Below are 12,070 nucleotides of genomic sequence, written 5' to 3' on the forward strand. Positions count from 1 at the left end.
TAACATTAACACATGCTAATTGATATTACCCAATTGGTTAATTTAGAAAGTTACTTAATTTCGCTATAAAATCAACTATGGGGTTAAGGCATTCCTTTCATTTTAGTTTATTTATTTATGTAGAACTTTTTCAAGCCTCATTTTTTTTGTTAGATACATTTATATTTTAACTGATTTTTAGCAAATAAGAAAATAATTTCTTAACAAAAAAGTTACATATCCAAAAGCCACTAGCTTCGAACTCTTTACGTAAGCTTAACATGCTCTCCATACATTCAGCCAGAAAAAGAAAAGAAAAAAAATACCACACAACAACATGCTCTCCATACATGATACAAAGATAAGAGTCGCATGTATGGTTTTTAGTAACAAACTAGACCTACTCTTCAACATTAACGGGAGAGAGAGAGAGAGAGAGACAGACAGACGCACTGTTTTTTTTTTTTTTTGAAGACTTATTGTTGATGATAAGCTTGATCAGCTCAACCATTGAAAATACATAGTAAAGCTGGTTGATGGGGGTGCTTCTAGTTGTAGCTAGCTAGGTAGAAGTTACTGATTCATAACAGGGTACTTCTTAGCATTCTTGACTATTTTTGTCAGAGCCGCTTGTCCAAGATCCAGCCCACAGATATCAGCAAGTTGCACTAGATAGAGCAAAACATCTGAGAGTTCCTCTTCTAAATGCTCCTTATCATCAGAACTCCAGTTGGGTAGTCCTCTTGCAACTTCTCCCTTCCATTGAAATATCTCAGATAGCTCTCCCACCTCTCCCACCTGCACAAAGCAATCCAAATATTTCATCAAAATGAAAGCAAGAATATGGGGTAAAAATTGTTTGAAATCGTCACACACTGAAGGCGTGAAATGACTATGATAATAGGGTTAAATTTGTTGCATACAAACTGTTTTACATAATCTTATACATACACTTCAAAAAATAACTGAAATCGTGATAATAGTTTGTTTGTAATAAGGGCTTACTAGTGCTAGAAGGAGATTTCTGGGACTGTGATATTGAACCCATCCTCTTACTTCAGCAAACTCAGCAAGCCTATCTCTAATTTCTTGAAGAGAAACATCCTTTGTTGTCTTTGATGAACAGCCGTAAGTGTTCTCCATCTCTCCTATAGATTCTCTTCTCTATGCTTTACCTGAGCTCATGTATTTCCAAGTCACTCCAAATTTATAGAAGAAAAGAGAGAGAGAGAGAGAGAGATTTTGATTGGCTCTTTCTTTTTCTTGGGCATTTTTTTTTTCTTAGAGTTCCATGATTCCATATCCTAACTAAAATGCATTGTTGGGTATAGTGGAGAAGCACTTGAGTGTTTCCTGATCAGAACACCAAACTGAACATGTGAGGTATGCAAAAGATGTCTTTATGTTTCCATTTTGTGACATGAAATCACTAAACACTGGTTAACCCCACCCGCAAATTCTTTTGTTGGAATATAGGTAGGAGCTACTAGCTAGGCCCCAATCCTTTACTGGAATGAGGAATCTAGCTTTTTCTTCCTCAGCAATTTGGAGTCGTCTTCATCCAATTTAAAGAAGGATAAAATCTAGAAAACTAGGATAGAGTTGATTTAGAACCATGCAAGATTTTCTTTTTGTTTGCTTATAGATTTGATAGAAATATGGACAAACAGGTATCACCCGATAAGCATGACTGAATGTATGGCCAAATTTTGCGATTCCAACGTGGACTATCTACAACAATATGTAGTGTGATCAAATCTACCAGCTCTGGAAACATCTATATATTATATCTAAAAGTTGAAGCGTAGAGTTTAGTATTACACTCCTGTTGAGTTACATCAGCATCACATTATCAACCTATTTTCAATATTTTCTCTCTCTTTAAATTATTTTTCTCTTTATTAATTTGCCACTTTACAATTACACATCCTCCAATATTTACTTACGTTTACCTTTTTATCTCTCCACTACTTTATACTTTAACTTTACAATTTCTCAACCCCTTCATCTTCCTTTTATTTTGACCATTCTTCTCTCCCTTTTTTTTTTTTTTTTTACTATAAAAATTTGTTATTTTTTCTTCCACCAAATCCATATTTTACTCACACAAAAAGGTGAATACTCTCTCTCTCTCTCTCTCTCTCTCTCTCTCTCTCTCTCTATATATATATATATATATATATATATATATATATATATATATATATCTTTCTTTCTTTCTTTCTTTCTTTCTTTCTTTTGGTGGATGTCTAATTCTTTAGATTGATGAATTTTTATGTTTAATTAACTCTACTTTAGGTTTATATGATTTGGTTATATTTTATTTTTTTTATCTTTGTTTGTTAAATGTTATCCTATGATATTACAAAATGATTTAATGTTATTCTATTACATAGCATGATTTGGATAATTTGGTATTTCTTACTATACATTTTCTTTTGAATATTCTTCTACTCATCTTTTTTTATATAATTTTGTTATTTGTCTCAAATTCTCTTCCAAAAAAAGGTGATTGGTCTCTCTCTCTCTCTCTCTCTCTCTCATTAATTCTTTCTTGCAACTCTATTTTAGATTGATGAATTTTTTTTTTGTCTCTACTTTTGGATGATACACTTTGGTGGTGTGTTTTATGAGTTATTTATCACATGTACTCTCTATCCCTCTTATAGTTTTGGATTGAGTTAATTTTTAGACATTTTAAAAGTGATATGATTATGTATTTGAATGTCTCTATAAATTATTTGAGTAATATCAATTGTAAATTTGTAATGAGGTTTGGTTATCATGATAATCTTCTTAGAATAAGAAATTCAAATAATTAATTTTGGAACTTAAAAATTTTAGTTGTAAAAAAAAAAGAAAAAAAAAATCCATAACACACTATCCAAAAGTTTGAAAAAAATAGATCACTTGAAAAAAGAATAGTATTTCTATCTTTAATCGCAAAATAAATAATGAAATAATATCAATCAAATGCACCTAAGTTTTTCAAAAAAAAAAAAAAAACTCAAAATAATAGAATGATATATTTCTAGAGATAGAGAGATGAAAAATAATTTTAAAAATAATTTCTCCAGTACGTTTTATAGAATAAATTATACATTATACCATGTTACAAATTAGTTGTATATTCCCACGTATTGTATGGGTCTGCGAATAGTATATATAAAAGCACTCCTGTCCTTGACACACACGGCATGTATTTACAAATTAGTTGTATATTCCCACATATCGTGTGGGTCTGCGAATAGTATATATAAAAGCACTCCTGTCCTTGACACACACGGCATGTATATTAACAAATAGTCGGCATATATGCTTCATATATTTTGTTGAGAAAACTTGTATGATCTCCTCTCTCTCTCTCTCTCTCTCTCTCTCATGCACATACTCCTTTCTTGGTGCTTGAAATGTCCGAGGAGATCAATGACAAGAACTAACTTAAATTTTTGAGTAAAATTTAAGGATGAAAGGTTTGTTTTAGACTCAGTTGTATGTTATATATGCAAGGGATCATTTGAGATTAGTCAATTAAGCAATTATGAATTCAATATAATTAGAGGTTAATTACCACAAGGGCATGCAAGTCACCATATGTAAAGTAACAAGCAACAATAAAAAAAGGCTGAATTTATGAACTATGTTTGGATCTGATCCTTTCACCAAGAGGTACGTAGGCAATCTCCCCTGAGATTCGGTCCACATTTTGATCCACTACATGAAGATCTGCATTCTTATCTGTATGCATCATACATTCCCCACAGTTAAATACTGATTGCAAAGTTAGGTGTCTTTTTCATACATTGACATTCGCTCTTCAAGCTCTGTCAATGAAGGGCATTCTGTTGACACCTCATTTTGCAACCCACATTTAACCTCATCTGGAAGGTAAAACGGTAATTTCGCCTTGAAAATGTGCATCTTGATTCTGGTCACTAGATCCTTAATCTCATTTCACCAAAATGATCTTGATATTGTAACAATCAAATCGACTGGTCATAAGCCCTAATCGAACCATCAGATTGAAAGTTATCATCAAATCAAGTTTTAATGGCCGAGACGCACTGTCACAAATTAAGTCCGATTATATGTGATTATGAACAATTGATTCCAATTGGTTATAATTATAATCAATTTGAGATTAATGATATGTCATAATTTGATTGATTAGGACTACATTTTATAGTAAGGTTGTACACACCTAATTAATTAGATAGTTAAACATTAATTATTCAATGAATAATTTGTGCAATTATCTTTTAATTAGAGTAAATCTGGAATCAATTAAGTTTGAAATGAGAGTGATTGGAGCCATTTAATGTTATTTGAGAGCTAATTTGGGACCTATTAATGTTAATTGTGCTGAAATTATTTTCTAACAAATGACCTCTGCTCACTATTTCATTGATATCTCTCAGAATATTTTGAATCTATGAATGAGGTTAATTTTTCCAGAAACTAGACATCTCGAGCTTCAATTTGAGTACTAGAACGAGACAATTCCGATCAGAATTGATTCAAATATGATTTTTCGAAATTGGCTCTACAGACTGTTACAGCAGTTACGGGAAAACTGAATTTTGGCTTGCTCCTCACTCCCATCAATCTCTACATTTAATGCACTAGATTTCCCCAAAGGCTAAAATGAGGTCTAGGTTCATGATTCTTTGTCAACCCTCATTAAATGGTCTTTTATTCATATTTCCTCAACCACTACTAGATAAACCCATCCTCTCCTCCATTTCAAGACACACAAAAACCCTCTCTCTTCTTCTCTCTTAAGTTCTAGGAAGTTGAGTAGTCTTGTCATATCTTGGCCTTCTTGAGACTCAAGGTATTGAGTGAGACTTACTCTTCATCTCCTAACTTTTCTTTTCTTCCACCCTTAGGACCTCCCTCAAGAGTCTCCTCATCCACCATATGGATTTTGCATGAAGATATAATCATTTTTCCTAATTGTTTTTTTGTGTTGCCATGATGAGAGTTTAAGATTAAAGCATGATAATAATCATTTAAATTCCTTTGAATATGTTTAAATGTTCTTAATTGTTCTTATATGTTCTTCACATGTTCTTGGTTATTCATCACACGTTCATGTATAACACTAGTTTCGATCTTGAATCCATATAAAAAACATGAAAAATATGTTTGTTTAATAATTCTTTTAAATTCTTGAGTCTAGGATATTACCATCCACTCACATTCACTAGAATTTATTTTTCAATCCAAATGAAATGCTTAATAAATTGAATTAGGGTTTATCACATACACACACATTAAATTCATTATGTAAATTGATTGACATATTAGATGATATGATATGAATGTTGGCCACTATAGTCTAAAAGACCGGTTTCACAGGGTAAGGTAGGTGTCTAACACCTTCTCACCTTGTAACATAGCCTCCAAACTTAGATCAAGGGTTGATAGACCAATGTTTATCCTTGTAATTTTCGATTTTTAGATTGTAACTAGGAAACAAAGTTATGTACTTTATCTTAGATTGTATCTAAGACCAAAGCCACGTAATTTTCCTATGATCAATGTAAATTCAATTGAAAATTAATAAAATGAGAAATTTTTCAATTTTGGTTTTCTTATTTATTCCAATAATTAAATAAGTATCGACTCCATTATAAAACCCTTAATTTAAAGAGGAAAATATAACTAGTCGAACCTTCATTTTGAGAGGCAATAACACGACTCCACCCATTTACGTGGGTTTGGCCCAACACTTTATAAAACAGGCCGGGGACGCGATCTCTCATACAAAAGAAAGAATTCCTATAAAACTACCAAAATTACTTTTAGAAATTCAAGTAAAACTACCAAAATTATCCTTTATATATTCTAAAGCATGGGCAGTAGTTGTCCTAGCTAGGGACGCAGGGTCATGCCTTAGGATTGTTGGATAAATATATGTGAGTGAAGTCCTACGTTGGATAATAATAAGAAAAATGAGTAACAAATATAATATAGTTGAGTTCATACTTATTGGGCCAAGGCCAGCTCAACAGTTAATGCAATTGATGCAATCATCTAAGGCCTCAAATAAAGAAGGCCCTGACTTGTAAAAAAAAATTATATATAATATATATTTTAGGAGACAAATTTATTAACTCATTCTTGAAATATGCTAAAATCAAAATTAATACCAGAAAAATTCATTAATAATACAAGGTAATTGTCTTGAAATATGCTAAAATAGAAATTATAAATTTCAAAAACAAAAGAAAAATCTCTCATCTCTCTATCTCTCTACCTCTCCATCTATATTCTTACCTTTCTTTTCTTCATCTTGATTCTTGATCTTTTTTTGTAAAGTCAATCTAGCTTGAAATCTTTCTTTGTTGATTCTCTTCGATTCACAGTAAATTCAAAATTGAAAAGGGGTAGCGTGGGCCATGGGCATACTAGAGGTAATCTTCTCCCCTTTTTATCTTTCCGAAAATTAAGATGAGGAGTCTACTATTTATTCAATTTAAATTATATATTTTTTAGTCTATTTCACTGCATGATTGATTGATAGGAGTCATAGGATAGCACGTTTTTTGCACATAGGACAGGCTGGATAGCACGTTTTCAGCATAAACATTGTTGCACACTGCACAGGTGGCACAACCCACAGCACTGTACAATGACAATGCACACAACACTGAACAGTTTGCTCACAAGCCACATCACATCACATCATAGCTGGCCGGCCACACACTAATTAATAATTCATCACATTTGTTTTAATGCATACTCTTACTTTATCAATTATTAGAAATTATCATACCAATTAATAATTTGATGTGTATCATATCAACTCATTTGTATTATAGTGACACTAATTTATTGAACCATGTAATAAATTAATTTTTATTTGTGCAAGTTTAGACTTTAAAGTGGTCACGGCTTTAGAAAAATTGCAATAACTAGGTTCTATTATTCTATACTATAAATTTTATTTTTAGTTAAATTATTATTTTAATTATAAATTGTGTTTTATCTATCTATAAATATTTTCTCATTATAAATGTCTACTAGAAAATATTTATCCGGATATGAAAAACTTCAAAAAAAAAGAGAAAAGTTTAAAAACAAATTGAATCTCAAAAAGGATCTATGGATAAATTTGTTACTAGTATTAAAAAAAAAAAAACACAATAGAAAGTTTGGGTGAAAATATTACAAATGAACAAGAAACTTATCAAAAAGAGTTGGAAGATAATGAAATTATACAACAAAAAGAGGATAATAAAAATAGTCCTAATAATGTTCAAACATCTAATGTAACAATAATTGATAATGAAAAAAAAATAATTTAGAAAAAAATGAAAAACAAAATGACTAACCTACTTACTAATAATATCAATGATACAAGTCAATGGGAAAATATTGATACAAAATTAAGAGATTTATTAGTAGAAAACGGTCCAATTAGAGACAATGATCTAAATTTTCCTATAGATAAAGATCGTAGACATTTTTCTACTACATTTATTTAAAAAAGTTATCAAATGGGGAGAAATTTGATAGAAAATAGCTAGTGTATTCAAAAGATTTGGATAAAGCATTTTGTTTTTGTTGCAAGTTGTTAATTCAACAACACATGGTAGTGGTACAAATCAACTTAGTAATGAAGGATTTAACGATTGGAGAAATATTAGCAATAAGATTAAAAATCATGAAACAAGCAAAGAGCATGTTACTAACACGAATGCTTGGATTGATTTAGAAATGAGAAAAAATTGATAAAAATTTCCAAGAACAAGTTAACAAAGACATAGATCATTGGAAAAAAGTGTTGTTAAGAATTATTGCTGTAGTAAAAAATCTTGGAAAAAATAATTTGGCCTTTCAAGGAAAAAAAATAAAAAGATCTATCAAGAAAATAATGAAAATTTTTTAAGTCTAATTGAAATGATTGCAGAATTTGATCCAGTATTGCAAGAACGTGTTCGACGTATTCAACATGGTGCAATTCATAATCATTATCTTGGACATGGTATACAAAATGAATTCATACAATTGTTAGCAAATGAAATTAAAGGTAAAATTATTAAAAAGATTAAGGAAGCAAAATATTTTTCAATTATACTTGATTGTACTCCCAATGTAAGTCATCAAGAACAAATTACTCTGGTACTACGATGTGTGGATATTTCAACTAGTCCAGTAAAAATAGATGAGCATTTTGGAGAATTTTTAAAAGTAGAGAATACTTATGGAAAAAGGACTTTTTAATGAAATTATGTGTAATAAAAAGTCTTGAGCTTGATATTAATGATGTACGTGGACAAGGATATGACAATGGGTCTAATATGAAAGGAAAAAAACAAAGGGTACAAAAAAGAATTATTGATATAAACCCTAAAGCATTTTATACAACATGTGGTTGTCATAATCTCAACCTTATGCTATGCGATGTAGCCAATTCTTGTCCTACAGCTTTTTTTTTTTTTTGAGTAGTACAACATATATATACATTGTTTTCTTCTTCCACAAAGCGATGAAAAAATTTACAAGATAATGTGTCAAGTTCATTCTCAAAAAAAAAAAAGACAATGTGTAAAGTTTAACTCTGTCACAAACACGTTGGGAAAGTTAAATTGAAAGTGTAAAAGCAATAAAATTTCAAGCTTTAGAAATAAGAGATGCTTTGTTAGAATTAGCAAAAATGAGTGAAGATCCTAAAACAAAAAGTGAAGCTAATTGTTTGGCAACATATGAGCTTGAAATTTTTTTAATTCTTGTTAGGCATGACTATTTGGTATGATATATTATTTGCCATTAACTCTGTTAGTAAAAATTTACATTCAAAAGACATGCATATTGATGTTGCCATAGATCAACTAAAGTGTCTCATATCTTCTTTTTTTTTCTTTTTTTCTTTTTTTTTTAAACATAGAGAAGATAGATTTACATCTGCTATGATTTTATCTAAAGAGATTGCAACCAAAATGGAAATAGAGCATATATTTCGTGAAAAACATATAATTCATAGAAAGAAATAATTTGATGAAAATGTCAATGATGAGATAACACAATCTGCTAAAGAATCTTTTAGAATTAATTATTATATATATATAGAGTAGATCAAGCTATTTTATCAATTGAAAGTAGGTTTGAACAATTTTAAATATATGAAGATATTTTTGGTTTTTTATTTAATTTTGAAAAACTAAAAGCACTAGATGATAATAGTTTGAAAAAATTGTTTTAATCTCGAAAGTTTTCTCAAACATGATGCTTATTATAATATTGATGGCTTAGGTTTACTGTCAAAACTAATAGTTTTAAAAGAAGTTATGCAAATAGATGAAAATACTCCAATTAATGTACTTAATTATATAAAAAGGCTAGATTCTTTTTCAAATGCATATATTGCTTATAGAATATTACTAACAATACCTGTTACGGTTGCATATGTAGAAAATAAGTTTTTCAAAATTAAAATTAATAAAATCTTATTTAAGATCTACTATGTCACAAGAAAGATTAAGTAGATTAGCTATATTATCAATTGAAAAAGAAATGTTAGAGGAATTTAAATACAAAAACTTAATTAGTAATTTTGCATCTCAAAAAGTAAGAAAAATAGATTTTAAATAAAAAATAGATATATATTATTTGATTAATATTTAAATATATAAAAGACCCCACTTAAAATTTTCACCTAAGGCCCCTAAAGTTGTTGAGCCAGCCCTGCATTGGGCTCCAATGAGCTTAGACTTTTTGAGTTAAGCGTGTTTTTATAAGTTATATTAACTATTCAAGGAGTCTCTCCAAGGTATTTATCTCTCCAACATGGGTGCCTTGGCGAGCTTCGCAGCAAGACATGGTCTATTGACTCCTCCCCCATCTTCACAACATTCACATCCAACATCATACATAATTTTTCTCTAGCTTGTAAAGCTCCACACCTCTTTAGCATATTGGCAGTGCAGCAAGACACGGTCTATTGATTCCTCTCCATCCTCACAACATTCACATCCAACATCATGCATAATTTTCCTCCTAAAAGACAGAAAAACAGAGAAGAAAGAACAGAGAAGAAAGAGTGCTTATAGGAATTGAGAGAAAGAGAAAAACTTCTAAAATTTCTCAGTAAATTTCTGTATTGAATTCATTGAATGAAACACTGTACAAAGCTTCATATATATACTAACAGAATGACCTAGAACCAATCTACCAAATTATGCGCTAAACAGTTACAGAGAAGTTATATCATAAAATAACACGTGTATCACTCACGTGTGAATATAAATAACAAAACTATCTAAAACTACAAGTCACTTAGCTCTTCTGTCTAAACTACAAACTAATCACTTCCTTATGTCGTTTTGCACTTCACTTTGAAACAGTTTGCTCCACCTTGCTAGCATTAACTGTTGCATCAGTAACCTTGCCTTCAATATCTTTACATCCCCCCTCAAGGTTAGCATCAGATCCATGTATATTGATTATGCTCATCTTGTCAAGTAAGGAAGTTAACTGGCGAGCATTAAGAGCTTTTGTAAGTAAATCTGCTAGCTGAGTATGAGTGGGAGTATAAAACAATTTGATCACTCTATCTTGCACTTTATCTCTAACCAAATGGCAATCTATCTCAATATGCTTCGTTCCTTCATGGAACACAGGATTCTCTCCTATGTATATTGCAGCCTGGTTGTCACAGAAAATCAAGGCTGGTTGTGGATGATAAACTTCAAGATCTTTCAACAATGCAAGTAACCAGGTTATCTCACACAATCGTCACGCCATTTTGCTCTATACTTGGCCTCCCAGGGTGATCCGGAAACAATGGACCGTTTTTTAGACTTCCATGAAATCGAGAATTACCTAGGAAAATGCAATAGCCGGTTGTTGATCTTCTAGTGTCCACACATGCACCGGTACTCGCACGGTATACCACTTTAAATGGAGATCAGACCTTGAAGACAATAGGATTCCTTGGCCAGACATCCCTTAACATACCTGCAACACCTTGTAGGCTGCATCCAAATGGGGTTTTCTAGGCTTAGACATAAATTGACTAAGCTTATGCACCGGATATGCCAGGTCTTGTGATAGTCAAATACAATAATCTTCCAACTAGTCTTCTATAAACTCCGTGATCGGGGCAAAGCAGCAACTGTCCTTGATATTTACTCAACTTTAGATTTTGATCCATTGGAATTTTGCAAGGCTTACAAGCTGTCATCCCTGCATCTTTAAGTATCTCAAGAGCATACTTTCTTTGACACAGTGTTATCCCTTTTTCTGATCTAGCAACTTCAAGACCAAGGAAAAATTTCAAATTTCCAAGATCTTTAAGTTTGAACTTGATCTATCTCCATACTTTTAGTTCTTCCACAGCCTTGACATCATTACTGGCTATGAGAATGTCATCAACATAAACCAATAAAGCCAAAAATGAATTGTGAGTCTTCTTAGTAAACAAGGAGTAGTCTGACTTAGATTGTTTGAAACCATTTTGCAAAATGGTGGATGAAAACTTGGAGTACCACTGTCTGGAAGCTTGCTTGAGCCCATATAATGACTTATTTAGCTTGCAAACCAGCCCCCCCTTGCAGTGAAAACCCTGTGGAAGCTGCATATATACATCCTCATGCAAGTCACCATGGAGGAAGGCATTATTGACATCAAGTTGAGTCAAATGCCAACCCCTAACAGCAGCAACAGCTAACAGAGACTTGACTGTAGTCATTTTGGCAACAGGGGAAAAAGTCTCAGTAAAGTCAAGACCCTCCTGTTGTGTGAACCCTTTAGCAACCAGATGTGCCTTATACCTCTCAACACTGCCATCTGATTTATATTTCACTCTATACACCCACTTACAACCCACTGCCTTCCTATGAGGAGGTAAAGAGGTGAGAGTCCAAGTATTGTTAGACTCCAAAGCAGCAATTTCTGCATTTATAGCTTCCTGCCACTGTGGATGTTTGACAGCCTCAAAAGTATGACTTAGGTTCAGGAATGGAAGTGATAAGTGAACAAAAATTGGCATAAGATGGGGATAGTTTAGAAGTAGACAGATAAGAAGACAAGGGGTATTTAGTACCTGAAAGTGGAGTGGATGGACCTGACCTGATGGAGGATG

General features: G+C 31.8%; 1 protein-coding gene across 1 annotated transcript; it reads right to left on the minus strand.

Moving 5' to 3' along the window:
• Positions 1 to 257: 257 nt before the first annotated feature.
• Positions 258 to 1,251, minus strand: LOC142632145 (uncharacterized). The gene is made up of 2 exons (XM_075806561.1): positions 985 to 1,251; positions 258 to 777 (listed from the first exon to the last, which is right to left on the minus strand). The coding sequence occupies exons 1-2, from the start codon at positions 1,120 to 1,122 to the stop codon at positions 553 to 555; spliced, it is 363 nt and encodes a 120-aa protein (XP_075662676.1). The 5' UTR covers positions 1,123 to 1,251; the 3' UTR covers positions 258 to 552.
• Positions 1,252 to 12,070: the final 10,819 nt, after the last annotated feature.

This window comes from Castanea sativa, chromosome 4 (genome assembly GCF_040712315.1).
Source record: "Castanea sativa cultivar Marrone di Chiusa Pesio chromosome 4, ASM4071231v1".
NCBI classification, from domain to species: domain Eukaryota; kingdom Viridiplantae; phylum Streptophyta; class Magnoliopsida; order Fagales; family Fagaceae; genus Castanea; species Castanea sativa.